Source organism: Medicago sativa, chromosome 8 (assembly GCF_051527215.1).
Source record: "Medicago sativa cultivar Bolivia chromosome 8, Bolivia_mono, whole genome shotgun sequence".
NCBI lineage: Eukaryota > Viridiplantae > Streptophyta > Magnoliopsida > Fabales > Fabaceae > Medicago > Medicago sativa.
In genome coordinates, this window is record NC_140756.1 from 92,141,912 (window position 1) to 92,158,892 (window position 16,981).

General features: G+C 32.7%; 2 protein-coding genes and 1 long non-coding RNA gene across 3 annotated transcripts; 1 reads left to right on the forward strand and 2 right to left on the reverse strand.

Annotated features, from left to right (window-relative positions):
• The first annotated feature begins 3,915 nt into the window (after positions 1-3,915).
• On the forward strand, positions 3,916-6,234 carry LOC146903325 (uncharacterized). The gene is made up of 2 exons (XR_015022255.1): positions 3,916-4,169; positions 5,850-6,234. It is a non-coding gene; the product is annotated as an uncharacterized LOC146903325 (long non-coding RNA).
• A 2,087-nt stretch (positions 6,235-8,321) lies between these two features.
• Positions 8,322-8,654, reverse strand: LOC146903326 (uncharacterized). The gene has a single exon (XM_085737230.1). It carries the CDS (start codon positions 8,652-8,654, stop codon positions 8,322-8,324), a length of 333 nt encoding a protein of 110 aa, XP_085593356.1.
• A 3,489-nt stretch (positions 8,655-12,143) lies between these two features.
• LOC146903327 (DNA glycosylase superfamily protein) lies at positions 12,144-16,327 on the reverse strand. Its single transcript, XM_085734277.1, has 5 exons — positions 15,250-16,327; positions 14,429-14,486; positions 14,249-14,332; positions 13,962-14,103; positions 12,144-12,768 (listed from the first exon to the last, which is right to left on the reverse strand). Exons 1-5 carry the CDS (start codon positions 15,719-15,721, stop codon positions 12,397-12,399), a joined length of 1,128 nt encoding a protein of 375 aa, XP_085590403.1. The 5' UTR covers positions 15,722-16,327; the 3' UTR covers positions 12,144-12,396.
• Between the last annotated feature and the right edge of the window lie 654 nt (positions 16,328-16,981).

Here is a 16,981-nt window from a genome sequence, read left to right on the forward strand (position 1 = left end):
TGGATAAAAAAAATTCATAATTTATTATAAATATACATGGAAAAGATTTTCATAAGAACTATAATAAGTTCCAAAAAAAAATACTATAATAAGTTATCTTTGTGGGACATGTCATATCTTTTATACGTAGATAAATTTAAATTGATTTATTTAAACAGGTCCCAAAACTTGATGTGGTTTTCATATATTAAAAAACAAATAAAGAATAGTAGATTATTAATTATTCGTTCATTTAGATTACTTTATTTATTGTTCTTTTTTAATTCTAAGTAAGAAGCCAACATACTTTCTTGTCTTTTCCAATTTGAGATATGTTCCTTGTCAGACTTGACGAGTTCTACCACGTAACGTTTTAAATTAAGGGAAAATAGTCACTTTAGAGATTACAATAAAAGTGATTTTGATGTAAAATAATTTAGAGATTATATTTTAGAGATTTTATGAAAAATCAGAATCTATTTTGCGTTTGTTAACCGTATTAAAAATTACTTTTCTTAAACAAATAATCTAGTTTGTTTGGATACAACTATATAAAAGAAATTTTTTTGTTGCAAATTAGTTCAATCTTTTAAACAATATTTTCTCTCTCCTCTAAAAAAAATCTATTTTTTGAGAAGCTGCTCTTAACAGCTTCTCATTTGAGGCTGTTTTTAGATTTTTTTTTAGATTCTGATTTTTTTAAAAAGCTATAACAAACGGATGCAAAACTCTGAAAAGTGATTATTTTTTTAAAATAAGTGATTTTTCCTTAAAAAAAACTATAACAAACGGGCTCTTAATCCTTGAATGAAAAAGGAATGGTCACTTTAGTCGCAGAAAAATTACAAAACAGTCCCTGAATATAGACTCTGTTAGTCAATTTCAGGGACTAAAGTGACTAATGGAGTCTACATTCAGGGACTAAATTGACTAACGGAGTATGCATTCAGGACTAAATTGACTAACAGAGTATACATTCAAGGACTATTTTGCAATTTATCTTCATTCAGTGACTAAAGTGACGACTCATTTCCTATTCAGGGACTAAAGTGAGTAATATCCCTTTAAATTATTAGTATATTTAAGTCATAGCAATTGATATTGAGTAAAGGGGGTATTATACCAAATGAATTTGATTAATATAGTCATCCTTTTGATAAATTAAAACCAATATGTAATGTGGTATTTTTTTTCTTTTTCCAAAAATTCAAATCAATATACATAGAGAGACAATAAATTGCGTTGTTGATGGTAAATAAAAAAAAAATTGTAAATATAGCACACAAAAAAAGTATTGAAGTTGCGACGGTCTCTTACATATTTTATGTTTATGGATTGAATATATAAATGTGTCTGGACCTTTATCGTTTGAGCTAATTTTTTATAGGGGATCCAAATTTATTTGACATAGTATGAAAATCAAGTTAAGTATTAAAATGTGTGAGTGGGTATTGAAGTCTTGTTGAAGTCCCGTACTGTTCAAATTTATGGGTTTGGACACCATCATCATTAAGTTAAATTTTGGATGAAATTCAAGTCTATTTAACAAAAAGTTTGTATATTGCCAAAAAATATTATTTGTTGTCGAAAAAATGTTATACGTAATTTGGTCTCATTCTTGTATGGAGTCCCATACTCATAGTTTTAAAACTCGGCTCGGTCATCGACTCGGCATGGGTACTGGGTCAATGGTCGAACCACCGAGTCACTGATTGAACCGCATGACTGAATCGGATTAAACCGGATAGCTCGGTTAGATGACTCGGTCTTAAGATTAAATTTTTATAGGTATTTAACTAGATTAAAATATATATCAAACTAGATTTATAGTTTATAAAAAATTAATGTTAACTTGTAATTGTAATTGTCAAAAACATAACATTGCCCTTTCAAAAAAATATAATTATTCAAAAAAAATATAAATATATAAATTATTCAAAAATATATAAATAAATAAACATCGTTTTATATTTTTGTTGACACGAGGTTTACTAATTGCGAAACATTAAAATTGGGCTTTATAGACAAGCCCATCACATACCACAAAGTGAAAACCCTAATCATATACATCCTCCCGTCACTATTATAAGCAAAAATTTACCGGTCACTATTATAAGCAAAAATTTACTTTTTAGGTTCATTCAATAAATGATGTATGTGGTCTATTTAATGGACCGCATACATCATTTATTGAATGAATCTAAAAAGTAGATTTTTGCTTATAATAGTGACCGGAGGTTGTATATAGTTATAACACATCATTGTAAACATTAGCGCCGCACAGCAACAGTGTGCACCTTTTCTTTCTCATTCTCTGTTAGTTCTTGTTTGAATCTTAGAACTATAAGGGAATTCTTATATGGTTTTAGTTCGTTCTCTCTTCCCATTCGCTGTTTAAGACCGAAATCCATAAACCTTTCTTCTTCTTTTTACCATTTTTTTTTTAAGAATGCTAAGCATTGAACCGGACGGTTCTATAAACCGGCCGAGTCACCGGTTTTGACCGGTTTTTATCGAGTCGCACCGGTTTACACCGGTCTAATTGCATGGCCGATCCAATGAAACACGAACCGGATACCTCACCGGTTCCCGGTCTGACCGGTTGGACCGGCCGGTCCGGTCCGGTTTTTAAAACTATGCCCATACTGTTCTAATTTATGAGTTGTTAGGATGTATAAATATCGTGACATATTATGATTTCTTTTTGAAGGAGGTGACGTGTATGTTTTGGTGAACATTATATTACATACAGAGTTTCGTTGGATATGTACTTATCATTCAATCATTTAATATCATGTTATATTTTTATATTAATTTATTTAAAAATGAATTAAAATGTTAAACAAATTTGCAATGTAGAACTGATACTCAATCAAACTCTATGGTATTTAGGAATTATTACCCTATTTTTTTTTCTAATAGTGGGAGGTGACGTATATTAATATTAGGTTTGTGATTTATTAAAATAAAATAAAAATTTAAGCTTGTTATTCATTCTTGTCCACAAACTCTAACTCAACTGTCAAATATCAAAATTGTTAAGTTAAACATCGTGACCTTGGTTTGAATCTGAGACCCTACAGTTCTCTGTGTGAGTTTTCAAATGGTTTTTTTATCATTCGGTCTATCTAACAAAACAAAAAAGAGTGTGTCATTCTTATCGTGAAGCAAAACTTCGTGCGAATGTGTTGAAAAACTTGAGATGTTGAAAAACATCGTGACCTTGGTTTGAATTTGAGACCCTACATATTATGCTTTTTTTTATTAGTTGATTCAGCAGGAGTTTCTACTTCTCGTTTGATAAGTTTGTAATTTTTCAATTTAGTCCTCAATTGTGTTTTAAACAAATCTAAAATTTGATAAGTTTAATCACTACTTCAAAAACTTTTCTTTTTTGACTCATTTTTCTAAAAGACTCGGTGCTTCCTTCAACCACAAAAAAGACTTTGTGCTTCTTGCTTGATTCTCAATCACAATAGTGTGTGTGTACAGAGAGAGAGGGAGAGGGAGAGAGAGAGAGGAGGATCAAAATACACCGGTTTAATGTTACACTGCTCAATATCGTTTTACTCGATTCATATTTTTTAAATTTGACCGTTGGATTGTATGTTTATATCATATAGATCATTCACGTAAATTTTTACGAAAATCTAAAATCATTTTATATGTTATTGAGATACAACAAGATTAACGGTGTTCTATAAAAGTGCATAAACTGTTAATCTTGATGTATCTCAATAACATACGAAATGATTTTAGATTTGGAAGAATAATTTTAATGGAACTTATTCCATGAAGAGCATATATAAATTGCTTCTTGAAAAGTATAATCCAATCAATATTTTGCGATGTATCTCAATAACATACGAAATGATTTTAGATTTGGAAGAATAATTTTAATGGAACTTATTCCATGAAGAGCAGATATAAATTGCTTCTTGAAAAGTATAATCCAATCAATATTTTGCGAAGTTGGAAATGGATCTGGAAGTTAAAAGAGGATGCAAATGCGCAATTTTTTATCTGCCAGTGCATCAAAGATCTCTTCTTATTAGGAGTATCTTACATCATAGAGGGGTTAATATTTCTAAATCTTGTCATTTTTGTGATAGTGTGGAGGAAACTATATTTTTTTGTATCATCTTATACCCTCGAGCATCGGAGGTGTGGAAGGATTGCGATTTAGAAAGGTTAGTGATGTTTTGATGAAATGTTTTCCATAGAATTCAATGTTATTTTGAATAGTTTGGAAACAAGTTTGTAGTTGAAGCTACTTGCCTATTTTTACCTTCTATAGTTGCAGGCACTTTTTTCGTAGTGGATGATACTAGGGGCAACATTGAAGCCTTTAATCTAATAAGTGGATGATCTTTATTCATCATATTCTTTGCGAAGACAATGGGTGCGTTTGTTTCAGCTTTAAAAAAAATAGATTTTGTGTCAAAAGAATCTAGAGATTTTTTTAGAGATTTTAAAAAAAATCTGAAGTTATTTGTGTTTGTTTACTATCAAAAAAATCCATTTTGTTAAAAAATTGAGTTCTAACATAGATTTTGAGAAAAGCTAATCCTAATAGCTTTTCATTTTAGGGTCAAAATAGATTTTTTTGATAAAATGATTTTTCTAAAAATCCTAAACAAACACTTAAAAATGAAAAAAGTGATTTTTTTAAGGGAAAAAATAGATTTTTTTGAAAAAAAAAACTGAAACAAACGGGCCTAATATTTGTTCTGATTTTTTTAATCAAAAAAGGAGCAAATAGTTTTGAGTCCTTAACCGTCTTGCATAAACCTTGTCTTAGGCTATCTTCAACTATATTGGCTGATGCATTGGGCGTTGCCTTTTTGAGGGTGCACATTTTTTTCTCTTTTCTTTTCCCATGTATACAAAAAATATAACATATTTAGTTCAGTCAATCACTCAATTGCCAAAGTCTAACTAACAACATTTGTTGGATAAAAAATTATTCAAAGACCTCAATTTTTGTTATTCCTAATTTATTTTATGTTTTGAAAAATTCAAAATTTAAATTATTTAGAATTAATTTGTATTACGAAAATCTCAAATTTAAACTTATCAATAAATGATTTTATAAAAGTAAGAATATTTAAAATTGATTATGTGTAAAATTGGTTTTTTGTTGTGTGTTGTGGGGGTAGGGATTACATGTGTGATGTTAGAGAAAAGTTTTCCTTTCAAATTTCAACTGCGACTCTTCAACCGTGTGAAAATTGCTTTTTTGACATACATATCTTCACAATGACACAAGAAAATTACTCAAAAACCCCAGCGGTAGTTAAAAATTACTCACTGGTGCCCGCGGTAGTTAATTGCAGCTGCGTTCTGTTATATGAACAGAACAGACATAGGAGTTTCCAAAACTCCATTGTTGCGTTTTTTGCTTCCATAGGTACGAATTTCAGCCATTTCAAGCCAATTTAAATCACAAAATCAAGTAAGTGTTTTGAACAATTTTGCATTGGTTTTTTTGTTATTGAATTGTTAGATTTTTTGGGCTTTTATTTGACATATTTAGGTTTTATAAATTGTTTTGATTTGATGATGATTTTGTATTGATTTGCTATATTGTTGTTTAGAATAGAATTGTGTTAGAAAATGTTAAGAATTGTTACAAATTGTTAGGTATTAGAAATTGTTAGAAATACTATGATTTTGTTTTGATTTTATGATAATTTAGGTTTGGGTTAGAATTGTTTAGGTTTAGGTTTAATGGATATTTCAAATAAGATTGACATATTGTTGTAGTTTAGATTTTGACGAATTGTTGTAGAATCGTTACGATTAGTTTAGGTTTGTTACGACATGATGTAGGTTTTGATCCTCAATTTGTTTATGTAAATATGTCTCAGAATCAAGGAATCGTTGAGTTGAACAAAAAGGAGGGTGATGACAAGAAGAAAGAAAAATCGCCTATGACATGGCACAGAATCACATGTGATGGTTCCGTCAAAAAGAAGGATTTGAAGGTGCTGGTGTACAATCACTCGAGGTTGAGGAGGAGTGGGAGGACATTCCTTAACCAAAAGCAGGTGCCCCAGGGACCGTCGAGGACAACCCGATTGACTTGTGTGACGATTGAATGTGATTGTTTTTTTATGTTTTGGATCTTATTTTGATTAATTGTTTTGGATATTTTTTTTTATGTTTTTTTTATATACCGTGCGCATTTTGCTACATTTTGCTTGACATTATGGTACTTTGAATAAAATTGTGTATTGAATAATTTCGATTAAACTCGATCGCGTATTGAATAATTTCGATTAAATTCACGTATTGAATAATTTCGATTAAACTCGATTGCGTATTCGAATAAAGTCTAATTAAGTCTAACGTGAATTCGAATAAAAATTGTTTAATGAATAAATAAATTTGAAAAGTGGTAAATTCATTACATTACATTACATTACATTACATTTGGGAATGCACCTTCCAACTACAACAATTATCTTACCTCTGAATGGGGTAAATTCAAACTTGCTAAGCAGCAAGACTCCAACATTCGACCGGCACTCCCATTGTTCCATTCAAAAGATTAAATTCTTGTTAGGTTTGGTTTAAATGACGGTATTCAAGTGTCAAAAGAATGAGGTCCATTCCTTGACACTTGAATACCTTCATTTAAACCAACCTAACAAGAATTTAATCTTTTGAAATGAACAATGGGAATGTCGGTCGAATGTTGGAGTCCTGCCGCTTTACAAGTTTGAATTACCCCATCCAGAGGAAGACAATTGTTGTAGTTGGAAGGTGTATTTCCCTACCTAATCACGATCTTCTGGCAGAATCAGACTCTTCATGATATCTTCAGTTGATCTCAGCAACATTACCCGCATATCGATCCACTGGAACATGTTGTGCTCCCAAAACATGCTCGTCACGTTTTCGTCGTTCTTTAATTCCACCCAACTGAATGATACTCTCCCCTCGTCGAGCTTTGGACGTTTATACCGAACGTATTCCACTCTACTTGTGTCTCCGAGGTTGACTCCCTGGTTGAATTCATTCAGTTCATCCTTGAGACCTCTTAACGTTACACCAAGACACCGAACCTTCAACCTCTGAGGTTCTCCGTCGTTGAATTGTGCATGAACGTCGATCCACCCGACCATTGTTTCAAATCTACAGAATTAGAAATTAAAAATAATCAATGAAAAACTCATTCAAACACTTGTAGTGAAAATTTTACATAAACCCTAAAAATCCTAAATAAACCCTAAAAAATTTATAAAATTCGAAAAAAATATATAAATTTAAGCAATACAACTCCATTATAACAAATATTCATAATATGTGTTAATAGCATTTCAGATCTATAACATAACTATATTAAAAATAAAAATTTAAAAATTAAACTACAACTAAAATTATAAACATATAAACATATATACTAACTAAAATTTATCAGAATAGCATAAGTGATAACTTACTTGTGATTTAGTGAATTTTTTTTGCATGATCTGGTAGAGTTTTCTTTAGAGAGAGAGAGAGAGAGAGAGAGAGAGAGAGAGAGAAAATTTTGAATTTTTAGAGAGAGATGGTGATGATAGAGTGGCTGGAAGCTGGGTTCTATCTTGAATATGTTACGAACACAACGACAGTTAACTAGGGCTGACACCAGTTGTAGTTAACTGCTGCCGGCTTTTTCAACGGTAGTTAACTATCGTTGGGGGCTTTTGGGTAATTTTCTTGTGTCATTGTGAAGTTCTGAATGTCATAAACGCAAGAATTTTGCTCTCCACCCAGCACATTTTGCTCGCACCCTGCAACCTTTCCAAATTTACCCTTGCGCAAGTTAACTAACGCAAGTGTAATACTATGCGTTAGTTAAGTAACGTCGCGTGAATTAAGATGCGCAAGTGTAAAACTATGCGTTAGTTAACTAACGCATAGTCACGTATAGTATAAAACACTACGTGAGTTAACTCGCGCAATGTATTACACTTGCGCGAGTTAACTCACGCACTACTGATATATCAGAACAACATTAAATGCTGTATTGATGTGCATTCAATGCAGTTTGGGTCCAAACCTTAATATGCTCGTAATTGAACCTGCTTACGCTAGTTTAACAATATTATGGGATAATACGACACAATCGATCAAAATTACACTAAAACATCATTTTTTTCACAATCACATAATCACACATAACGATCCAAACGGTCCTAATTAGACAAATTCGCCGATAATGACCCGTAATCATTTAAACACACTTAATGACACGTAAACGATTAAAATTACACAAATTTGTCCATAAATTTATAAAATTACATAATCTCACATAAACGGTCAAACATTACACTATTAAACTTAAATAATGATTACACTTCAACGGATCGGACAAAAAGATACAAAGTATTATTCTCAACCATTACCCTAAACATGAAATCAACGTCCCTATCATCTTTGAGAAGTTGTGGATAATACACGGTCTTCCAGAAGTCCTCTTCCTTATCCTCCCCCAAGTCCAGGTCTGGCACATTTACTATCACATCACGTGTTCTATGATTTGAACCAATATGGATAAAGAAGTCGTCAAGCTTTGCCTTCAACTCGTCCAACTTGTCGGTGGGGTTTACAGTGAACCAAACCCTCTTTTTCACATCTACATAACGGACTTCAAGTTTAACCGGATCTTGTGCATCTTTAGACATGTTTCACCTCACAAACTTCACAAAAATATAATGAAAAACAAATATGAGATAAAATAAATAGTTGAATAATTAGAGACAAAGTAAGTAATGCAAGCAATAATTGTTCGAAAAACAGGAACATTGCGTGAGTTAACTTAGAAAAATTAATTAACATGAAAAATGGAAACTGTCATCGTTCTTCTCCATCGTGTTACGTATCATGTATTTCAAGTTTCCATTACACGGTAGAAGCCATCTTCTTGTAATTTATCTTCAATATGATTCTAAGTAATATGAATATAAATTGTGTTATTTAACGCCCTTTTGGACGGTGATTTTGATTCTGCAATCTGCATTATTTTATAAGGTTGTCGACATTCAATTTCAAGTGTGGCTGAACCATGATTCTAGAGCGGTGGTTGCTCGATATTCATTGGGCGGCATCATGGAGGCTCTGACGTAAGAACCATGGTGGTCGTGTTCTTCTAAGAGAGAAGGAAAAATTTCCATGAAAAAGAAGAAAGACAAACTGACTTTGTTTTTCAAATTTTAATCACTTTTTATTTATTGTTTTTAAATTTTAATTAATTTTTATTTATTTAGTGTGTTGTAATCTTTTTATTGGATGTGTGCAAAAATGAGGTGTTAGGTGCGCTTCTATGCAAGTATTTCTCAAATGAAAATCATATTTGCGGTTCATATTATTCTTACTGTAACCATTGTTGATATCTTGATATTAGCGCATTGATTCGTGTTAAATATCAATGCAAACTTTTGACAAAAAAATTGGCTCAAGATTTCTCTGAGGGTTTAGTCTTTTTCTTCTTTCATATCTCTCTCTCTCTCTCTGATTTGTGTGAGTTTGTACGTGCCAGGAACTTCACGTTAACGTTGTGAAAATGACATAGTGTTGAAATTTCGAATAATGAAGAACGGCTTGGAAATTTGGGTTATAAAAAAAAAAAAAAGACTTGGAAATTTGAAAACATTTATATAAATCTACAAAGTACTCCCATTACAATGAGTTGAACAACGAGTCCAGCATAATCATAATAATTTGAGTTCAGAAGATTATCTCCTTCTCTTCCCTTCGCGCTTTCCTCGTTATGCTTGCATTAATTTTCTTCCTCCACTCTACTCAAGTTAACGCAGGTAAATTTGTATTTGCCATCACAACACACAAATACATACATACATACATACATGATAGCACAAGAGGTGTTGTCCAATTCAGGGTTAAGGTATTTAAAATTATTTCAATTAAGGGTTTTCATTTTTGTAAATTCTTAGATACCTTAGAGTTTCGTTGGGTATCGATTAAAATTTGTTTAATATTTAAATTTATTTTAAAATAAATTAAAATGAAAATATGACATATCATTGAATGATTATTAAAAGACGAGTACATATCCGACCAAACTTTGTGTTATTGTGTTCACCTTTCATTTTTAATACTTTTTACAAAATATAAATTTTGAATCGAAAATCTATGTGGACTTGCCACATCTGCATCGAACCACATGATGTATTTTTCCTGTAACATACTATTATTGACTAAAAACGATTCATTTTACAGATGTGGAATTTATGAGAAAATTGGGTCTCGTGGACAGACAGAGAGAAATTCCACCACCACCTCCAACTGAATTAGCGGATGCACCACAGCAAGAGGCACCATTTTAAAAATCTTGTATGGATGATTTGAGGAGCAAAATAAAGGAGTTGAATAGATTATACTACAACCCAAAAAAAAACAATAAAATTATTCTAGGGCATTCTATTTGAGTCTCTTTAGCTACAACTAGAAGTGGCCCAGTAGTAACCATTTTGGGGACGTATATTAGTTCATCACGTCTACTCACTCTTCAAACTATTCAATTTTTTTGAGAGATAAAATATTATCATCATGGAAAATAAAAAATTAAGATTCCTAACATTCTGAACTTCTGCATTCATATCATATGCTTCTCTGTAGTTTTCAAACTATTCAATTGAAAGTATTATATGGAGTAAATAAAATATTATCATCAGTTTAGACCTTTATTTATTTAAGTATTGTTTTTTTTTTCTTATCAATTTTTGTTTTTTACTTTAATTACCATGATTGCGTTATATATACACAATGAAAAGATATTAGATTGGTTTAAGGTGTGTGTGTGAGAGAGAGAGAGAGAGAGAGAGAGAGATTCTAACATCAATCAATATATACACAAACTATAGTAATAATTAGTCATGAAAAAGTTGACACAGAAACTCCAACAAAATTTTGTGACATATATAGTTTTTTTGCGAATGCCTCATAAATAGTTAGTTGTCAGATTCTAGCAATACTTGAAAAGAATCATGTTGAATTGTGCACCACATCCAACACCATTTTGCAATCCATTGAAGAGAGCCTGTAGAGGACCATGAGGTTGTGGCTATGATGAAGGCGCCATACCTAGACTATCATTGGCACCTTCTTTCAAGATGAGTGCTATCAAGTATCAACATATTTTCTAACACACTCTAATTAGTTCAAATTCAAATGAATCACACTAAATTATATTAGCCCCACATAAATGTTGGAAAGGAGTTAAAGTGTACAAATATTATCATCATAACATACTTACGCATTGCGATAATGCACACTCTAGTTCATCTTCTGGTTGAGGTAGGTGCCATTTAGCTTGGACCAATTGAAGAATTGGATACACGTTAGAGATAGATAATGCTATCTTCCCTTTGATTGTGGGGCTTTTTAGATTACTCAATTATATACTATCCGTTTCCTGATAACATTTCTTTTTAATGAAAAAGCATTTTAATTGTCAATTGTCATCATGGAAAATAAAAAATTAAGATTCCTAACATTCTGAACTTCTGCATTCATATCATATGCTTCTCTGTAGTAGTTTTCATTCACAAGTCATCATTCCCAAGGACTATAAAAGGGGCACATCCACTCCATAGCATTGACATTTTCAAGATTCTGTAAATGTAATAATTGAGATATTTTACGTGTATGTAAGTTACTTGAACAAGAGAATAAAAAAGTCTCTAATGTTCTCGAAGATGTAACAGAGTGGTATGAATTAGGAGGTCTAAAGTTCAATCTGTTCCGTTCCGCTAACAAAATCTCTTGTATAATGGCAGATAGTGACAGAATGAGACAAAAGATTATTTATTTTATTTCTCTCAAGGACAAAACTGATGGTTTTACTAAAATTGAAGCTCATGAAACATTGCAGGTCACGACTCACGAGCAATCATCTGCCACAATTATCATTTTCAGAGCCAAGCAATACCCTACCACTGTTGGTGGAATCCAAAGGTAGCAAACATGTCTATGAATAACGAGGAGTCATGTTCCCACAGTGACAAAAAACAAAGCCACTGTTCTATCATTGTCATCCATCACAAGTGGGGGACTCATCAATAAGTTAAAACTCTAGCTGGACAATAATACAAAGCATACATGAATGCAAACACAATAAAATTAAGATGTTAATCCTGTATAATGAAATGAAATGAAATGAAATTCAGTTATCTATTACCTGCTAACACTGGATCAGTAAAAGAAATTTCTAATCACTGATAATTTTTACTGTACAAAAAATTCTACACCAATTTGTTAAGGCTTCCATCCGGAAAGCTTCATACAACAGCACATGTAATTGATTCAACCCTTCTTTGAGATTGATACACAAATTCTCCTCAAATATAACTCAATCTCAGGCTAAGTATGTAGTGTACCTATTTGATCTACCAGATTTACTGTGATTCATTCTGAGGACAAACTCAAATTATCAATGGCAATGGAAAGATCAGATTCCATCACACTATCACATGCATTTGGTTGAGCATCCTCATTCTTGATGGAATTCTCCACCTTCCCTTCTGCTGCAGCCACACATTCCTGAAATCTGAAGCAACTAATGAGGTGGTCATTAGTTAACCCCACCACCTGCATGAAGGAGTATATGACCGTGGGACCCACACCGCGGAAACCTCTTCTCACCAGGTCTTTGCTAATAACTTCAGCTTTTGGTGTTTTAACGGGAACCTGTCGGGGATATCGGAATTTGCTAAGTATAGGCTTGTGGTTCACAAAACTCCAAATGTAATTGTCGAATGACCCAAACTCTACTATGACCTGGCATCAGTAAAACCTGCAAAAAGTTAGTTGCAACGACAATCATAGCCGTGATGCAAATTGTGCAGAGTGCAATTATGGCAGTTGAGTAAAAAAATGAATTGTAGTGTTTAATGTTAGGTGACTTAGCACATACCAGCTAAGCATGTTGGCTGGTTAAAGAATCCAAATAATTAGGTCTCACATCATTGTGACAAATTAGAATATAGGAAGCTCAAACTGTACGAAAGATTAATATCATGGTTTGTCCCATATGGGTCATGCAAATTAAATGAGGACCAGGACCACAACCCAATTACCTTTATTATCTAAACCTCCCTAATCAAATCATCATTAAATGTCAATTGTAAGTCATTCAATTGATTCAATATCTCTCCCATTAGTCCCTCATTATCAATGGTAATTATATGATATAGAGTACTATAACAAAGATCTCGGAAAATCATTTCAAGCCTTTTTTTTCAAAAAAGGGAAGAAAGTTCGTTAATTAATGAAAAATAATTGAATTATCACGCTTGAAATGTTTCCCTTTTATGAAATTATTCGACTTACTTTCCTAGTTAGGTGTTCTCCAAAAGATCAATACAGAAATATAGATATGATTTATTTTTTTTCCGAAGGGAAAACCCCCAAACTGGCAACACATCAAGCGGTTGACTTCTTTAGTTGTTCCCCAAACCCTCAGAATTACACTTTATTCATATATCATGAATAAAGAAAGTATATAGTACCACCTAGAACGGCTAGTAACATCACTTGTTTCCTAGACATGTTATTAAGCCCATATACACCAACCCAAGAGCGTTTGGATGAGATGATTCCGGTCTCTTCCAAATTAACCAGAGGCCATGGGTTCAAATCCAACCCTGAAAATGAAGCACCGTTAAAAATCTTGAGAGAGCTTTGACGCCCATTGTGTCATACTCTACTCAAGGGATTACTCTCTGCAGTTGTGGGCGAAGGGTAGCCAATTATACCAAAAGAACCATATACACCCAATATATATCTACTCAAGGGATTTCTCTGCAGTTCCGGGTGAAGGATACCCAATTATACCAAAAGAACCCATATACACCCAATATATAACTAAAGATTTAGAATATGGCAGTAAAATACCACAAGTAATTATGATCTAACCCAAGAGGGTATATTCTACAATGAAGGTAGCAAAAGTCACGCGAAAACTAATATACCTTTGATATTTGGCGTGCATTCTCAATTATTCCACGCAATTTCTGATCAGAGAGTAAGGAACTTGTAGTGGTTCCTGGTGTTATCACCTTCTTCTCATTTAATTTTGAGACAGCAACTGGATCAAAGTCAGCAAAAACTTCCCTGCAAAGGACTTTGTTAACAAAACTTATGTGAACAAAGTCAAAGAGAAAAAAATGGCTACATATGAGGTAGCAGCCAGCCATGATAAAATTGGCTACATTTTGAAGAAATAAAAGAAATTTGGAACTGCTAAATCGATAATTACCTAAAAATGTGTCTCTTGCTTAGAATGGCTGGCCAAGTGAGTTCAGATAGAGCACTCGAAAGAACAAGAACCTCAAACAGTTTCCTACATGTGATAAAGAGTGCCAAGCAAAATTTAATGGAGGATACATTCCTTTTCCAACCAACATAACAAGACTATTTTTAGTGTATAAGAACATACTTGTCGTCATGTACTGGAACTCCCCATTCTTCATCATGGAAAGCAGCATAATATGGCTCTAATATCAACAAGTAAACTTAGTCAGGGAAACAAAACTTTGTAAAAAAGCCAAAGTAGTTCAGAACTTAATAAAACTCGAAAACTGTATTGTAGAGAAATTTCCAGTAAAGGTATGGCTAGTTCTCATTCATTCATATGGAGTGGCATAAGCATTGATCTATATCCAGTTTGCGGCATGTACTTCTTTTGCAACTCCCAATTTTCTCTCCAATGATAAAAAACAACAACTATAGCCCATAATAAGAGGTACATGTCCATTGCATGTTTTACCCCATTTTGGCTACAAACCCATTGCACGAATGAATATTTGAAGCACGAGCAATAAAATATCTAAAATTAACATATCAGACTTCATTCTTATTCACATTTATTTATATGGAAAATAATATGTTGATGTCCAAATGGAGTTATGAATTTAAAGTAAAATCTCAATTTTCAAGGACAAAAAACTATTTTTAAGTTAAATTAGTCATACAATTCGCAATATGTCAATATCAGATCAAATGCATCAAACACAACCAATGAAACCAGATGAATGAGATTAAACTACAACCGCCATATATGTGAAAGCAATTCAGCATCCAAAAGTATCATGAACCGAACTATGAACTATCCTACCAAAGGCACACAGCCACACATATACAGGAAAAAAAATCAATTTATCATTAAACACATAATTATGCCCCGGCCCATGATGTTTTAAAATCACTCCAAATGTCTTCTTAAGAAATCAAGGAAATTGGGGAAGGAGTGGAACAAACCAGTATTGGGAGTGATCCAAGCACACCTCTTCTTGGATTGTGCACCATCAGGAGGAGGAGATTCCAACACACCGTCAGAAACAACACTTCTTGGCTTCGACACTGACCGCTTCCTTGTCAAACCATAGCTATTAGACCGAGTCAATCTTCCAGTAGAAGCTCGGCTATGAAACGAGTCTGTGGATGCATCCGAAGAACACGAAGCATTCATCGACAAATTAGAATGCAACAACTGCTCATGTCGGCGCAACACTGAAGAAACACTGGCAGAATGTGACTGAGGAGAAGCATCTTTCTTCTCTTTGGCCAAATCAACCTCCTTGCCCAATTTCTCAGCCTTTCTCAGTGGCTTTGAAGCATCTTTTCTAGAACTATAAGAACCTGTCTTATTTCCAGCAGGACCAAACACAGGCCTTGCTTCTGAGTCAGCAACATTCATAGACCTCAATCTAGGACCTCCTGAAGCTGACATTAACACAAATCTTTCTAATTTAGGTTTCACAACCCACCAATACACACAATCAATCACCGACCAAATTCTTCTTCTTTTTTTACCTCACTACACACCCTTTTGAAAACTCTAATTATCAATCAAAACTACCCATAAAAATTTAGAAAAAAACTATCATATCGAACTTTTAACAAACACCTGGTGCACAATGAAGTGACCCCAAAAACAGATCTTGAATTTTCAACCTTCAAAGTGAACTACGAAAACCCCATTTCTTTGAAACCCAAAATTGGAAACCTATAAAAGGTTGAAGCTGATTGGATTTAAGAAAATGGGTTGACTTTTTGGAAGCAAAATTAGGGTTTAGGTAGAGTTTTGTTTAGCTATGAAATTAGCTGAAGAGAACCTCGAAAGGCCAAGATTCCGTTCTGCATTGTTGAAAGGAACTTCAATGCTACCTCAAAAGGTTGGTGCCACGGTAATAACACACGTTCCTTAAGAAGAGTTCATGAATCTATTTTTTCCTGGAAAATAGTAGCAGAGAAATTTTGCGAGAAAATGCTGGGGAAAAAGGATGAAAATGAAGAGAGAGAAGGAAGAGTGTGGGGTTTCGATTATTTGATCAAACAAAGAAAGAAAGCAAGGTACAAGTATTATTGACACAAAATGAAAATATGCTAAGGATCAAGATAGATAGTAAAAAAGGTAAGGCTGTGAAAATAAAATAAAGAAAAGAAAAAGTGAAGAGGCATTTATTTACTTATTTATTTATTGACAAAAATAAAAGATGTTTATTTATTCAAATTGATAAAGACATCAATATAATATGGATTTAAAGTCACTAAAAATAAAAATGATGAATATGCAAACAAACTCCACAATATCTACGTTAATAGTATAAAATGACATAGTATATATGTCTACAAATATGATTATGTCTACAAATATGATTATATTCAAGTCTCTAAAATGCTCTTGTCTTCGGATTTGCACCGTTGACATGCAAAAATCGTTATTGAATCTGCATTTGCTCAAAGTTAATCTTCCAACCTAAATCAAATAAACACTTTTTTTTTGTACAACTATATAAGGAGAAAATAAACACTTGTTTAACTAAAAAATAAGGAGAAAATCGAGAGAAGTGAGAGATTCAAAGTTTCAAAATGGCATTCATTTTTCTACATGTGAATTTTTAATTATTGTTTTCATTTCTCCTATCTACAAAAAAAAAAATCGAGAGACTCGATTTTTTTTCTTGACAATAAGTGTGTGTTTTGTTGA